Genomic DNA, 17,108 nt, shown 5'->3' with positions numbered 1-17,108 from the left:
GCTCTAAAAATTTTTTTGTGGAGTCTTTAGAATTGTCTATATACAAGATCATGTCATCTGTAAATAGAGATAGTTTTACTTCTTATTTTCCAATCTGAATGCATTTTATTTCTTTTTCTTACCTACTTGCCCTGGATTGAATCTTCAATACAATATTGAATAAGAAGTAGCAAGAGTGGAATCCTTGTCTTGTTCTTGATCTTAAGGGGAAAGCATTCAATACTTCCCCATTAAGTATGATGTTAGCTGTGGGTTTTTCATAAATGGTGTTTACTAAGTTGTGGAAGTGTCCTTTTATTCTTAATTTGCTGTGTCTTTTAACCAGGAAAGGCTATAGATTTTGTCAAGTGCTTTTTCCTGCATTTATTGAGATGATCATGTGGTTTTGCCCTTTATTTGATAATATGGTGTGTTACCTTGATTGATTTTGGATGTTAAACCAGCCTTATATTCCTGGGATAAATCCCACTTGGTCATGATGTATAATCCTTTGGATACATTGCTGGATTCATTTGCTAGTATTTTGTTGAGGATTTTTGTGTCTATATTCATAAGAGATATCTGTCTGTAGTTTTCTTTTCTTGTGATGTCTTTGTCTGGTAATTTGGCCTTATAGAATAAGTTGGAACATGTTGCCTTCTCTTCTATTTTTCGGAAGAGTTTGTGAAGGATTGGAATTAATTTTTCTTTAAAAGTTTGTTAGAATTATCAGTGAAGCCATTTGATTCAGGACTTTTCTTTGTAGGAAGTTTTTTGATTACTGATTTTATCTCTACTTGTTATAGGTCTATTCAGATTTTCTATTTCTTCTTGAGTCAGTTTTGTTTGTGTCTTTCTGGGAATTTGTGCATTTCATCTAGGTAATGTAATTTGCTGGCATACAGTTGTTCATAGTATTCTTTTTTAATCCTCTTCCATTTTGTAAGGTTGTTAGTGATATCCCTTATTTCATTTCTGATTTTAGTAATTTGAGTGCCCACTCTTCCTTCTTGGTCAGTCTAGGTAAAGGTTTGTCAGTTTTGTTGATCTTTTCAAAGACTCAACTTTTGGACTTGTTGATTTTCCTGTTGTTTTCTATTTTCCATTTCATTTCTTTCCATTCTAATTTTATGATTTTCTTCCTTCTGCTTGCTTTGGTGTAAGTTTGTTCTTCTTTTTCTAGTTTCTTAAGGTGGTAGGCTAGGTCACTGATTTGACATCTTAATTCTTTTTTAATATAAGTATTTACAGCTATAAATTTCCCTCTAGGCCCTACTTTAGCTATATTCCATGAATTTTGGTATGTTGTGTTTTCATTTTCATTCATATCAAAGTATTTTTTGTTTTCCCTTATGATTTATTCTTTGCATCACTGGTTATTTAGAAGTGTAATGTTTAATTTCTCTGTATTTGTAAATTTCTCAAATTTCCTTCTGTTATTGATTTCTAATTTAATTCCCTTGTGGTCAAAGGACATATTTTATATGATTTCAATCCTTTTAAATTTATGGAGGCTTGTTTTACAGTTAAAACATCATCTATACTGAAGAATGTCCCATATTCACTTGAAAAGAATGTGTATCCTGCTGTTGTTCATTGGAATATTCTATAGATGTCTGTTAAGTCTAGTTGATTTATAGTCTTGTTCAGGTCTTCTTTTGTTGTTTCTCCTATTTCTTTGTTGTTGTTTTTTGTCTATTTGTTCTATCCATTATTAAAAGTGGGGTATTGAGGTCTCCAATTATTATTGTTGAGCTGTCTATTTCTCCCTTTAACTGTCAGTTTTTGCTTCATGTATTTTGGGGCTCTGTTGTTAGGTGCACATAAGTTTATAATTGTTACATGTTCTTTTATCATTATAAAGTGTCCTTCTTTGTCTCTAGTAATAATTTTTGTCTTAAAGTCTATTTCATCTGATATTAGCATAGTCATTTTAGCTCTCTTTCAGTTATTGCTTGCATGATATCTTTTCCCAGCAATTTATTTTCAACCCATTGTATTTTCAAGTCTAAAGTTTGTCTCTTATAGATAGCATATAGTTGGATCATGCTTTTTAAAAAAATAGTTAAAAAATTTAAAATTGTATCAATACACACATAACATGAAATTTATGAACTTAAAAATATTTAAGTGTACAATTTAGTTAGTGTTAAGTATATTCACATTGTTATGCATTCAATCTCCAGAACTTGTCCATTTTGAAAAAATGAAACTCTGTACCCATTAAACAATAACTCCTCATTCCCCCTCCCTCAGCCCCTAGCAACCACCATTCTACTTTCTGTTTCTATGAGTTTGAGTATTCTAGTTACCTCAATAAGTGAAATCATACGATATTTGTCTTTTTGTGACTGGCTTATTTTACTTAGCCTAATGACCTCAAGGTTCACCCTGGTTGTGGCATGTGTCAGAATATCCTTCCTTTACAAGGCTGAATAATATTTCATTGCAGGTGAATACCACATTTTGTTTTTTCATTCGCCAATTGATAGACATTTGGGTTGCTTCCACCTTTTGGCTATTGTGAATAATGCTGGTATAAAATTTTTGTTTGAGACCCTGCTTTCAATTCTTTTGGATATATACCCAGAAGTGGTATTGCTGCTTGATATGGTAATTCTATTTTTAATTTTTTGAGAAACCCCCACACTATTTTCCAGACTGGCTGCATAATTTTACATTTCCATTAAGTTTACAAGGGTTCCAATTTCTGCACACCCTTGCCAACACCTTTCTGATTTTTTTTAATAGTAGCCATCCTAATTGATGTGAGGTGATATCTCACTGTGTTTTTGATTCTCATTTTCCTAATGATTAATAATGTTGAGTGTCTGTTGGATCATGTTACTTATTTATTTATATCAATTCTGTCAATCTCTATCTTTGATTGGGGTGTTTAATCCATTTATATTTAATGTAATTGCTTATAGGTAAGATTTATGTGCGTCAATTTGCTATTTAATTTCTAGATGGCTTGTGCTTCTTTTGTTCCTCTGTTACTCCACTACTGCTTCTTTTCCATTAAATAGATATTTTCTAATGTATCATTTTAATTCCTTTGTTTCTTTTACTCTATTTTTTTGGAGTAATTTTCTTAGTGGTTCCCCTGGGGATTATAATTAACATCTTAATTTAAAATAATCTCGTTTGGATTAAAAACAATTTACTTTTTTTTTATAAATCCACACTTTTTAATTTTATTTATTTATATTTTCCCCCCAAAGCCCCAGTGGATAGTTGTATGTCATAGCTGCACATCCTTCTAGTTGCTGTATGTGGGACGTGGCCTCAGCATGGCCGGAGAAGCAGTGTGTCGGTGCATGCCTGGGATCTGAACCCGGGCCACCAGCAGTGGAAATCACGCACTTAACCGCTAAGCCACGGGGCCGCCCCCAAAAAACAATTTACTTTCAATTGTATACAAATACTTTGCTCCAATATAGCTCTGTTTGTTATCCCCTTCTTTGTACTATTTATTGTCATAAAATTACTACTTTACACATTATAAGCTCATCAACACAGTTTTATCATTATTGTTTTATGCAACTGTCTTTTAAATCAGAATAAAGAGCTACAAATAAAAATATATTTATACTGTCTTTCATATTTACCTATGTAGTTACCTTCATTGAAGCTCTTTATTTCTGTATGGACTTAAATTACTGTCTAATGTCCTTTCATTTTAGACTGAAGGAATCTCTTTAGTGTTTCTTGTGGGTCAGGTCTGACAGTGATGAATTCTCTCCATTTTTGTTTATCTGGACATGTCTTAATTTTCCCTTCATTTTTCAAGGACAGTTTTGCTGGTTATAGATTTCTTTGTTGACAGGATTTTTTTCTTTCATCACTTTGAATATATCAACCCACTGCCTTTTGGCTTTCATGGTTTCTGATGAGAAATAAGCTGTCAATCTTACTGAGGATCCCTTTTCTATGATGATCATTGTTCTCTTGCTGCTTTCAAGATTCTCTTTTCATTTTCTGTTTGGCAATGTGGCTATGATATGCTTAGGTGTGGATCTCTTTGACTTTATCTTTTTTGGAGATTGTTGAGCTTCTTGGATGTGTGGATTAAAGTTTTTCTTTAAATTTGGGAAGGTTTTGGCCATTATCTCTTCATATATTTCTTCCGCTTTTTTCTCTCTCTTCTCCCCTCCTGGGGCCCACATTATGTGTATGTTGGAACACTTGATCATGTTCCAAAGGTCTCTGAGACTCTGTTCATTTATCTTCATGCTCTTTTCTTTCTTCCTTAGACTGAATAATTGCAACTGACCTATTCTCAAGTTTGCTGATTTTTTCTTCTGCCAGTTCAAATCGACTGCTGAGACCCTCTAGTGAATTTTTCATTTGAGTTATTGTACTTTATAGCTCCAGAATTTCTGTTCGGTTTTTTTTTTATACATTCTATGTTTTTATTGATATTCTCCATTTGGTGACATATAATTGTTGTGCCTTCCTTTAATTCTTTAGATGTGGCTTCCTTTAGTTCTTTGAACATATTTAAAATAGCTAATATAAAATCTTTGTCTAGCAAGTCCGTCTGGGCTTCCTCACAGGTAGTTACTATTGACTGCTTTTTTCCCTTTTTTATTGCCATACTTTCTTGTATCTTTGTGTGTCTCACAATTTTCTCTTAAAAATTGGCCATTTAAAATAATTTAAAGTGGCTACCATGGAAATTAGATCCTGCTCCTCCTTTTCAGGATTTGTTATTGTTACTCTTTGTTTGTTTAGTGGCTTTCCTGGACTAACTCTCTAAAGTGTGTATCCTTTGTCATGTGCAGCTATTGAATTCTCTGCTTGGTTAGCTTAATGGTGAGCCTAGACAGAGGTTTCCTTTAATGCTCTGATCCAATAAGTCTCCCACTCTGTGCCGAGGGGCTCTTTGTGTATGTTGGAGCACAACTTCAGTGTTCTGCCAGGTTACAACTCTGCTGTCACCTTCACTGCCTGCTGGAGCAGAGCAGGTCAGCTAGAGGTGAGGGACCGAGGTACTCCGCGGACATGCACGGAGCCCTGCACATGCATGTGCCTTCTAGATTCCCAGGATGTGCTGGAGCTTTTCAAAGCCCCTTTGGACAGCTCATCCCCTAGATTTTCATTTAAGTTTTTGAGTCAGCTTCTTGTTTGCTCCAGCTGGTATCACCACCACAGGCAGTTGTGATGTTAAATTATCGCTGCCGCGTGTTTTCAGCAAGCTCTCTGGAGATGGGGCTTTTCCCAGTGAGCGAGCCTGCATCCAGTCAAACAAAGACAAGTCCTGTGTGCACGCTTTTCTAGGGAGCTGGCAGACAGGTCAAACAGTGCCAACGCTCTGGGAAGGAACGTTCGGGAGCTTCAAGCCTGTTTTGCCTCCTCTAGCGGCTGCTACTTTTCACAGGTACTGTGGTAGCAAGGCTGATGGTTTTTTAAGGGTACCATGGGGCTGGGGAGATGGGCAAGCTAAAATGCTTCAAACCTCACTGTTTTTAGCAAGATTCATAAGTTTTTCTTGAATAAACGTTTCTTGGGTTGTTGCAAGTCTTTCATAAATTATTCAAGAAGTGTTTCTTCCACTGGACTTTTAGAAAGGGTGTCTTGGGGCCAGAGAGGATAGAAACACTTAGCACTGAGACTGCTAGTCTAAGGCTACAGTTGTGGAGACCCGGTGGGCGCCTCCGCTTGTCTCTGCAGGTTTGGCACAGGCACAGCCAAGCAGCATGCAAACGCTTCATCCTCGTCTCTTCCCACCTCCTAACGCTTCATCCTGCATTTGCCCACCAGTCTCTCTCTCCCTCCCTCCTCCCTTTGCTCCCCTCTTCCCATCAGCAAGCATTTATTGACCATCTCCTGATGGCCTGGGGGCCCAGCCCCCACCCTGAGAAGCCCATGCTCTGGTGGAGGAGAAGGACAAGTTTGTAGAGCAAGCCACCACAACCAAGTGCAGGAAATGCTGGGAGAGAGGGAGGTATCTGGGGCTGAGGGAGGTGAGGAGAGTGATGAACACTCTTGGGGAAAGAGGTGTCTAGAAGGAGAAAGGATCCTTTCCAAGGTCCCTAGCAAGAAGACCCCAGAGTGCAAGGGCAGTGCTAGGCTTCCCCAGCTGAGAGATGGGCCAGTGGGGAAGTGAGAAATCCATTCCATTACGATGGAGATGCATAAACACTGCAGGGCCATGGAGGCATCTTCCAGACAAAGGCTCCCACTAGGAGCTAGAGAGGACTCCTCCCCAAGGTAGGCAGGGTCAGCTCTGTCTGCAGGTCTGCAGTAGCCGCAGGAATGTATCTCAGCCAGATTACTGGCCCACAGGGCCAAAAGAGCCTTTCTCCCTGGGGCACAGGAGAAGCTCTTGTTTGTACAAGGGAAGGCGCCAGAGCCAGGATGTCCATGTGAGTGAAACTATCTCAAAATAAACACGAGGCCCAGCCAAAGCTAAGCAGAAAGGGACATCTGCTCTGTGCCGCTCACAGTTCTCTGACAGACAGAGAATCAGGACACCACTGGGAAAGGCAGAGAAGGGGAGGAGGTGCTGCCCACACCTTAGATAAGGCACTTCTCCTCGTGAAGCCTCAGTTTCCTTATCTGCAAAATGGGGATAATAACATATTCATCTGTTTGCAGGGCTCTGTGAGGCTCACAGGAGATGAAGGACTGAAAGGACCCAGCGCAGTGTTAGAGGCCCAGTAAGTCCTCGTCTTTCTTTGACTTTTAGATTGTTGTAAACTAGAGTCATAATTCTAATGAGTTTTTGAGTAAATTGAGTAATATTATATATTGTCCTAAAAAAAGTCAGTATGTATTCCTCATCCCCTTCTAAAAAGGATGTCAGGAGCTTACAATAAAAGGCAATAAAAGCTTTTACGAGGAAGAAATGAGAACTGAGTGGTGACGTGTGTATTTGGCGGGCTGGCGGTGCTGACGGTGGGGGGAGGGTGGGTGGTGGTGATTACACACAAAATCCATAGCAATCAAATACAAAACAGCCTTCAGCTTCTGGAAGTCAAAGCAAACAGAGAACCATAAAGGGCATTTCCTACCAGTGAACACGAGGGAGTTTATCCGCAAGCCATCTTTATAACGAACTAGAAGATGCAAGCACATAGCGGGCAAGAAGCCCATGCCCAGCACCAGGGAGAAGAGTCTGAGGTTCAGAGAGAAGCTGCCCCACTACCCCTGGGCCCAACTGGTCCGGGGTCCTGGTGGTGGGCCCCTCTGGCATCACCATCACACCCTTCTTGTGAAGTTGCTTAGGGGCTGAGCATGTGTGCATTCATTCATTCATTCATTCATCCACTGTTTTGTGCATTTACATTCCCGGAACCTGCTCTGTGCAATAGCCCCCAGCCAAAGAGGTTAGAGAAGGCTTTTTGGAGGAGATGCTTGAGCAAGACTTACAGGACAAAGTATAATGAACTTGGGGTAAGAGTCCAGGTAGAGGAGAAGGCATTCTGTGCAGGGGAGGATGTAAGAGTGCAGGCTCAGAGTGGGAAAGCCCTGGACCCCCACAGTGAGGCTGGAGGTGGGGGACACAGAGGGAGGAGTGGTGAGAGCGGAAGAGGCTGTGGCGGTGAGGACAGAGAAGGCGGCACGGGTCCAAGATGTACTGAGGAGGAGATGGACTGGGACTTGGTGTGGGAATGGGGAAGGGAGGGATCAAAGATGATGCCCAGGTGTCTGCACAGGGAAGCGGGTGGCCGAGGTCTCCTCCCTGCGACAGGGGGCTGGAGGAGAGGAGGTTGGGGGAGGTGCTGGGTTCAGTGGGGCAAGAATGTCATCAGAATCATGGGGGAGCCAGAGCCTCTGGGGTGGGACAGAGGAGAGAAGAGGGTCAAGGGCAGATTCATCTAAGAGGCAAGCAGGGTCCTATAGAAAAGGCAAAGAAGAAGGGGTCAGAGATGTGGGAGGAAACACAGGCCAGAGCTGAGCTGGGAATACTGGCGGGGGGAGGTCCAACAGTGTGGGTCACGGAAGATAAAGACAGCAACGCATCTGCGGCATAGCCATGAGGAGGTCAGCTGTGACTTTGGCCAAGAAGATGAAAGTGGGGTGACAGTGAAAAGAGACTGGAGGGGCTGGGATGAATGGAAGGCAAGGTGGAGGAGCTGGAGCAAGGGTTGGGGGGTGTGGACGCCTCTTAGGGAAGCTTCACTGAGAGTCGGGGGGAAGTGGATGTGCAGAGTGAGTGCATTGTGTGTGAGATGCAGATGGCGGGAGGGAGACTGGCGGTGACTCTAGGTGAGTCTGCAGGTCGTATGGAAGGAAGGTGAAGAGTCTCCTCCTGGTGGCTCTGCCAAGGGAAGGACAGGCCAAGTCTGGGCACACACAGGAGAACCATCGTGTTGTGTTGAGGAACCCATGGTAGAGACTGTGGGCTGGTGGAATCACCATCAATTCCCACAAAGAGAGGAGGCCGTTTCGGAGTGGGAGACTAGAGACTTAGGCTGATAATGAGATTCAAGGAGTGGCCAAGGGCACAGAGGGCACTGTCACTGGAATTGTGGATGTCAGGAAGCACTGCGGCCCTGGGGACGGTGGCTGGAAGTGGAAGGGAGAGAAGACTGGCTGGGTTCGAGGGTCCTGAGTTATGGGATGGTACCGGGATTGGCACCTCCAGCCAGGTCCCAGGTCAAGGGCAGACTTCCAGGCCTAGGTTTAGGAACTGAGAGAACCTGGGACTCACCGGGATCGCCTCTTCTTCCAGGCTTGCCACGCCGTCCAGGGGGGCCTAGACAGGAAAACAAGGACACACTTGTTGAGAAGGGAAGCCAGTGGGCTTGGGCACAGCCTGCCTGCTGCCGGCCCACCCGCCCACTCCGGAGTAGCTCCTGGGGGCAGCCTGCCCATCACCTGCTGGCTGGAGGAGGGGAGAGGAGTGGGGAGAAACCAGGTCTCCTGCCCTCCCTCGCCCCTGCTCCCCTGGATGCTCTCTGTTGGCTGCTCCCTGTTGGCTGCATTGTCACCCCTCACTCAGTTACTCAATTATCTGTTCATTCACTAGTGCTTCCCCAGTCAAAAAGATTCACTACCTGGAATCTCTTGAAGCAGAAGAGTTTGCAGCTGAGAAACTTTAGACTTAGCAGAAAAATAAGGCTGAGGGTGGGAGTTATCTTATGAAAGCCCTGACAAATGGTTTTTAATAGTCACTGAACTAAAACAGCAGAGACAACACACCACATAAAGGCACTGTGACGGCATTTCAAAGGCACCGTCCTGTCCATCTACCGTCCTACCTTCCTTGCTAGACCTTTGGTACCTCCCTACCCCACAGCTCGAGGGAGGCGCTTAGAAGTGTCTCATGATTTACTGCAGATGATGGGCCCGCCAACGCACAGTCTTTTCAGTATCTAGTCCTCCGTCCGCATGTTTTAAGCCTTTCTGAATTTATGATGCAGACCATCCTGGTTGGCCTTCTCCCCGTCCGCCCATGTCGGGCCCCGAGACCCGAGTGACCGCGATGCCGAAGGAGAGGGCTCTGGGTAACGAACGCCGTCCAGCCCTCTGCCCCGAGCCCGAGGTCCGGCCTTCGGTCCGCCCCGCGCCCAGCGCCCAGCTCAGCTCGCCCCGGGGGTGGAGGGCTGAGGCCGGCCAGCGCTCCCTCGTCCCCGTCCTCGCGCCCGTGGCCTCGCCTCGCGCTCCCTGCAAACATCCCTGAGCCCCTTCGTCTCCGCTCAGCCCGTTTTCACTGCTTCTTAGGTGAGCTACCCCCGCTTCTTCCTTCCTTGTCTCAGGGGCCAGAGGAAAAGGTATGCGCAGTGAGGCTGTGTGTACTAGACTGCAACTGTAGACAGCACTTTATACCCCTCTCTCTCGTGCCCACCCACTGCATGCCGGGATCCGGGCTGGGCCCGCAGGCAGAAGAGCGGCAGGCTGGGGCCGCCAGGTGGCGCAAGCGTTACAGTGCGCGCGCTCCGCTGCGGCAGCCTGGGGTTCCCCGGTTCGGATCCCCGGCGCGCACGTACGCACCGCTTGTCAGACCATGCTGTGGCGGTGTCGCATATAAAGGGGAGGAAGATGGGCACGGACGTTTCCTCAGCAAAAAAAGAGGAGGATTGGGGGATGTTAGCACAGGGCTGATCTCCTCACACACACAAAAAAGAAGAACCACAGGCTATGACTATTACAAGGCACTGCTCTTTTCCGTAAAAGTTCACCTTAAAACCCCTCAAAAATTCCCAGAACAACCAGAGAGGAGAGGCAGAGACTGGCCAGGACTCAGGTCTGAGGCAGGCTGGTTTACTGAAAACCTTGTGTGGGTTTCCCTCTTTCCTTCTTGTTTTCCAGCAGGTGGTCAGGCCCATTTGTGCGCCCCTGGCCCAGGACTGGGAGAGGGCAGAAAAGCAGAGGCGGCCCCGGGTGAGCGGTGCTTTTTGTTGAGGGGGAGTCCTGGATGGAGAGGAGGAAGAGCCTCTGAGAAAAAGAGAGAGGAGACATTCGTCAGCATGGGGAGGGAGCCCCTCAGTGCTATGTTAGGCTTGAGACCCGGAAACCTCTGCAAGCCTGAGGAGGAGGTGATGAGGAATTTCAGCCTTGTGGACTGGGGGCGTGAGGTCAAGATGGTTACACAAAATTTAAAAATGAGAAACATGCTATTTCTTGCATTCCTGAATTTGTAATTAAAAATTTTTTTTTCTGTGGTCAAAAACACATAAAATTTACCATCTTAGCCATTTTTAAGTGTTCAGTGCGGTAATGTTAACTACATGCACGTGGTTGTGCAACAGTTCTCTAGAGCTTTCTCATCTCGCAAATCTGAGACTCTGTATCCATCGAACAGCTCTCCCTCCCCCTGCCCAGCCCCAGGCAACCACCATTCTACTTTCTGTCTCTACAAGTTGCCTATTTTGGATATCACATAAGTAGAATCACACAGGATTTGTCTTTTTGTGACTGGCTTGTTTCCCTTAGCATAATGTCCTCAAAGTTCATCCGTGTTGTAGAATGTGACAGTTTCCTTCTTTTTTAAGGCTGAATAACAGGCCATTGTATGTATATACCACATTTTCTTCATCCACAAGCAGTATTGCTGGATCATATGGTAGTTCTATTTTTAATTTTTTGAGGAAGCATCATACTGTTTTCTATAGTGTCTATACCATTTTACATTCCCACCAACAGTGCACAAAGGTTTCAATTTCTCCACTTCCTTCCCAACACTTTTTATTTTCTGTTTTTTTGATAGTGTCCATCCTAATGGGTATGAGGTTATATCTCATTGTGATTTTGATTTGCATTTCCTTAATAATTAGTGATGTTGAGCATCTTTTCATATACCTGTTGGCCATTTGTACATCTTCTTTGGAGAAATGTCTATTCAAGTACTTTGCCCATTTTTAATTGGATTTTTGTTGTTGTTGAGTTGTAGGAGTTCTTTATATATTCTAGATATTAACTCCTTATCAGATATATGGCTTGCAAATATTTTCTCCCATTCTGTAGGTTGCCTTTTCACTCTGTTGTTTCCTTTGCTGCACAGAAGTTAAGTTTGATGTAGTCCAATTTGTCTATCTTTGCTTTCGTTGCCTTTTAACCTTTGCCTTAATTTTTGTATGTGGCATAAGGTAAGGGTCCCACTTCATTCTTTTGCATGTGGATCTCCAGTCTTTCCAGCACCACTTGTTGAAGAGACTGTCTTTTCCTCCTGTGCAGCCTTGGCGCCCTGGTTGAAGATCATGTGACCATGTAAGTGATGCAGCCCTGAGTCCGAGAGTGAAATCCACGCCAGTTACACAGCCCTTGACTTTTCCCGACACCAGACACAGACCTTGAGCTTCGTGCTGGCATCGCCTGGGGCTATGCTGACTTGGTAAGGCCAAGATTCTGACCCTGTAACAGACAACAGCTCCTCACACTGGTGAGGGATTTACAAACTATGAAGCGCCTCCAGGTCCACGATCTCAGCTGAGGCCCGCAACACCCACACTGCTTGGCCAATGGTCAACCTGACATCTCCACCTGGGTGTCCCACCAGCATCAGGCCGGTCATGGCCAAAACATACGTCCTGATCTCCTTTCCGGCTCCTGTGTGGGGCACTGTCAGCCTGGAAACCTTGTGGCTGCCTGGTGTTAGGCCTTTTCTCCTCTCTGGGCACATCTGTTTTTAGGGTGAGTGAGGGTGTGGGAACAGGAACCCCATTGGCACACGTAGCATCACACTCCTCTGGTTGTAGGAGGAAAAAGGCCCAGCTTTCACTCATAAGGCCCAGCGAGCCAGTCCCTGGCTTGTCTCAGGCCCCAGGCTGAGGTGTGAGATATGGCAGGAGAGGCCCATGCGTGGGAGAGTCAGCCAGGCTCTTCCTGGATCTGAAAGCACCATGGTTTTCTGATGGCCATTACTGGGTATGACTATAAAATTCTCCATCTGCTTAACTCAAGCCAGATGAAGACATGTGCCTTCACTGAGGTAGCGGAACTGATGGATTTGTCTGGGTGGTTCTCCTGGGTGGCATGGTTAGGCAGAAGGCCCAGTGAGGAGGGAGCCAGGGTGTCACTGAGCGCCCAGGGCCTGAGGGGCTGTAGGCCTGGCAGACTGGACAGGACTCCCAACTGAAAGGGCGTAAGTGGAGACAGAGAATGAGGCTACTGCTCATGAGCCCTCTCCAGGGCCAATTCAAACCAGATCTTGGAGGCTTCTGTGTGAACAGCTCACAAACTGACAACTGATCAACTCTTTATTCCGAGATTCAACGTGTCCCAACCGAAACTCATCTCTCAATTCCCCCCGTGCTTCCCCACAGGGTTCCCTTCTCACGTAAGTGCAGGCACCACCAGTACTCACGTAGCCTAGCCATAAACCACTTGGGAGTTGTCCTGTCGCATCCTCCTGGCCCCCAGACTCCTTCCTCCTCCGCATCAGGCGCACGCTTCCCCAAGCCCAGTCTCTCCTCTACCATCCACATTTTCTTCCATGCCTGATTTCTCCCCCTCCTAACAGAAGGTAGTTCGCTGAAGTGTGTGGTCTGCATCTCATGCAGCTCTGTGTCCCCAACTCCTGGCATGGGGCAGGACCCAGTGACATTTGTTGAGAGAAGGAAGAAGGAGGGAGAGAATGGATGGGTAAGGAAGCCTAAGGTCCCTCTTCACCATTTCCTGGCATTCTCTTTAAAAGACTGTCAAATCTAACAAGATCCACGGCTTAAAAGAGACACAGGACTACTATATGATCCAGCTATGTCACTTCTGGGTGTTTATCCAAAGAACACTCATTCAAAAAGATATTTGAATGCACTCCGATGTTCATTGCAGCATTATTCACAAGAGCCAAGACTTGGAAACAACTTCAGTGCCCACCAACGGATGAATGGATAAAGAAGATGTGATGTATATATACAACGGAATACTACTCAGCTGTATAAAAAGACGAAATCTTGCCATTTGCGACAACATGGATGGACTTTGAGGATATTATGCTAAGTGAAATAAGTCAGATGGAAAAAGACAAATAATGTATGATTTCACTCATATGTAGAAGATAAAAACAAACCAACACATAGACACAGAGAACAGATTGGTGGTTACCAGAGGGGACGAGGGATGGGGGAGGGTAAAAGGGCACACGTGTACGATGACAGATGGTAATTAGACTTTGGGTGGTAAACACGATGTAGTCTACACAGATATTGAAATATAATGATGTACACCTGAAACTTATATAATGTTATAAACCAATGTTACCTCAATAAAAAAAAAAAGACCGTCAAATATAACAAGATCCACAGCTTAGAAGAGAGGCAGGACTACGTGGTTTGATGGGCACAAGCCGTTGAGACAGGGGGTGCATTCTGCCCTGCTTCCTCCCCCACAAGGAAGGCAGAGGTTGCGAGGCCTGCTATGCTTGGCCAAACAGAGGCCCTGGGGGAGGGGAAATGCCAGAGCTGAGTTCCACGCTGACTGCTGGGCTCCCAGTCTGCTGCTTTTGCAAACGGAGAGGTCAATCACATGTGAGGCCTGGATTGTAGAACTTGCATGGGGAATGCGGGAAGGACAGCCCTCCATGAGTTTCTAGACTATCAGGTGCTAAGGGTCAGCCATGGGCAGCAAGCTTGGTTTAGCATCTCCTGGGCACCCGGCCGGCTTCTCATCCAGCGAACATGAACTCGGGACTCTCTGTGCTCCAGGTCACCTGCTGCTCATCCAAAGAGCTCATCTATTCCCCTTACAGCCCTTTGAAGAAGGCGCTGGTATCCCCTGTACGGAGGAGAGCTCTGAAGCTAAGCGAGGTGAAAAGACTTGCCTAAGGCACATAGCCGCTAACTTGGGGAGCCTTTTATGATCAGTTTGTGGTTCTGAAGGTGCAAAGACAGTTGTGCCCAACATGCTGAACCCCTGGGCAGGCAGCCTTGACGACAGGAGAGGTGGTGCCCCTGGGGCAAGCAGCAGAGCAGACTGGGGCTGCGACCTCTGCCTCCACCTAGGCTGGCTCTGCCCCTGGGCATGGGGGCTAGGCCTGCAGCAGATTGCCCGCACCTTCCAGGAATAGCCGGGCCGGCTGGCTGCAGCTGAGATGTTCTCCTAACAAGCAAAACCAGGCCCCCGGCCCAGCGGTTCGCCCCAGAGCTTTCTCCTTGCTGGTTTTCTTTTCCTTCCTTTCTGCAGTGGAAGACTGTCTCCCACCACCGGCACAGACTCAGAAACTCAGCCTGCCCTGGAAGGCAGCTGGGAGTCTGTCTTGATCGACCTGCTCATGTATAGATGGGGAAACTCAGGCTGTGAGGGAGAGGACAGGTCTTGCCCAAGGATGCTGCTGGAAAAACCGTCCCAGCTGCAGAGTCTGTGGGTATTGAAGACCAGCTTGGCCATTCTCCCACTGCCGTGTGGGATCCACATGGCTCTGGGTCGGGGGCTGGCAGCTGTGGGGACCCCAGTGTGTCACAGCAGGTGCTGCCATAGTGGCATCTGTGAAGCTTCCTTCCAGGGGCCGTGGGCAACAGATACCAACAAGGGGATGCTGGCACAGGAGGGGAAAAGACGTGACATTGATATGGAAGCTGTTTACCCTGAGCAAGTGATTCAACCTCTCTGAGCCTTGGCTTCCCAACCCACGGGGATGAAAGTTCAGGGGTGGAGGCAGCTTCACCTGCCTTGCAGAGCTGTTAAACAGACGAGCTGGCAGCAGACACAGCACCTTGAGGGCACAAAAGAGGGGCCTATTTGGGACCCCAGAAGATAACTGGCTGGAGGGGCCTCTGGCTCATCAGAATCTGGAGCCCTGATGTAAACAGGTTCTCGTGTGTCCCCTAAGGTGGCAAAGCCTGAGGCAGTGGCTACACTGCAGCAACTCTGTGGGCAGGGCTGGAGTCCAGATGCTGAGCGAGCCTCAACTACATGCTGGCCTTGAGCCCACAAGGGCAAGGCCACTCTGGGGCTTTTCCATGTCCCTAATCACTGTCTGTCTGTGGACCTGGGAATCAGGGTGCAGAGGCTGAGTGGTCTGGGAATGGGATTTCTCAAAGAAGTCCTGAGGTTTCAGCACAGCATGGGCGGGCGAGGGCCCCAGCTTGCTGCTAACTGCTCAGGATGCCCATGACAACCGCCTGCTCACGAGATGACTCCAGGAGGATGGTGTTCTCAAGCATGGTTCAAAGCCACATAAAATGGAACCATTTCTAATTCATAAAAATCTCATCTCTAGTTGGGCTGGAGAACTCGCACCGCTGACCAACCATGGAGTGGGGGCCCCGAACCCCAGCAGGCTCCGTCAGACCCCTCCTCTGGCAATGCCTGCCTTATTGCTGCCCTCTTACAAGCCTGGGGCCACCCTGCCCCAGCTGGGCTGTGTAGGGGACAGCCTGACCAGGCCCCTCCCTCTCCCTCTTCCCCTGGGCTCTGGCCAGTCATTCAGCCCTTGGCCCTGCCCCCACTTCTCCCTTCTGCCAGCCCTAAGGGCAGGGGCTTTTGGGCAATTTATACACAGTTTGAACTTATACACAGTTCTGGAAAGTGCTTTAATCCCTCTCTACTCTTTTCTCCCTAAAGATTGGAGAAACTGAGGCTCAAGGAAGTCAAGAAATGCTCCCAGACACAACAGACAAAAGGCGGAAGCAACCCAAATGTCCATCGATGGGTGAATGGATAAGCAAAATGAGGTATATACACACGCTGGAACATTCTTCAGCCTTAAAAAAGGACAGGCTGGGGCCAGCCCAGTGGCATAGTGGTTAAGTTTGCTCATTCCACTTTAGTGGCCTGGGGTTTGTGGGTTTGGATCCTGGGTGCGGACCTACGCATTGCTCATCAAGCCATGCTGTGGCGGTGTCCCACATACAAAATAGAAAAAGATGGGCACAGATGTTAGTTCAGCAACAATCTTCCTGAAGCAAAAAAAGAGGAAGATTGGCAACAGATGTTAGCTCAGGGCTAGTCTTCCTCACACACACACAAAAAAGAAGGACATTCTGACACATGCTACAACATGGATGAATCTTGAGGACATTATGCTAAGTGAAATAGTCCGGTGAATAAATGTGAATATATCACACAAAAGGACAAATACTGTATGATTCTACTTATATGGGGTCCCTAGCATAGTCAGATTCATAGTGACAGACAGTAGCAGAATAGTGGTTGCCAGGGGCTAGGGGGAGAGGGGATGGGAGGCTGTTGTTTAATGGGTATAGAGTTTCAGTTTTGCAAGATGGAAAGAGTTCTGGAGATAGATGATGGTGATGGTTGCATAACAGTGTGAATGTACTGAAAAATGGTTAAAATGGTAAATTTTAAGTTAGGTGTATTTTACCATAATTAAAAAAAAAGAAAAGAAATGCTCCCAGGGTTCCCAGCTACAAGGGCCAGAGCGAGACTGTGGACTCAGGTCGGCTTGACGGAGACCACGGTGATGCTGTTGGCAGTGCTGCTAATGACCACAGCTGAGTGTCTCCTGAGAGCCTGGCACTGTGTAGTCACAGAGGACAGAGGCGTCCCCAAGGTCACGCAGTGTGGAGATGGTAGAACCAGGAATCGAACCCAGGTCTGTGTGACTCCAGGGCTGTTCCTCTGAATGCCTCACCCCTGTAACCAAGGCCAAGCTCTCTTTATCGTCCCAGGGTGTGTCCACAGCTCCCCTCAGCCTTCACACCTGGCCCTTCTCATGGGCATCGGCCCCTTTATCTGACCCTCTTCCCAAACCTCTTGGAGGGCAGTGGGGGTCAGCT

General features: G+C 46.5%; 1 protein-coding gene and 1 pseudogene across 1 annotated transcript in view; one reads left to right on the top strand and one right to left on the bottom strand.

Annotated features, from left to right (window-relative positions):
* Window positions 1-17,108, bottom strand: part of COL23A1 (collagen type XXIII alpha 1 chain) — a 324,150-nt gene that overhangs the window by 65,316 nt on the left and 241,726 nt on the right. The window contains exon 3 of the mRNA XM_087429264.1: window positions 8,642-8,686. Coding sequence (XP_087285390.1) covers window positions 8,642-8,686 — 45 coding nt within the window. The remainder of the gene's footprint in view (window positions 1-8,641; window positions 8,687-17,108) is intronic.
* LOC101390062 (small ribosomal subunit protein eS8 pseudogene) overlaps window positions 14,049-17,108 on the top strand; it is a 32,770-nt pseudogene continuing 29,710 nt past the window's right edge.

This window comes from Ceratotherium simum, chromosome 4, assembly GCF_057802395.1.
Source record: "Ceratotherium simum simum isolate JZ-2026a chromosome 4, ASM5780239v1, whole genome shotgun sequence".
Classification (NCBI taxonomy): Eukaryota; Metazoa; Chordata; class Mammalia; order Perissodactyla; family Rhinocerotidae; genus Ceratotherium; species Ceratotherium simum.
This window is presented reverse-complemented; position numbering and strand designations above follow the sequence as displayed.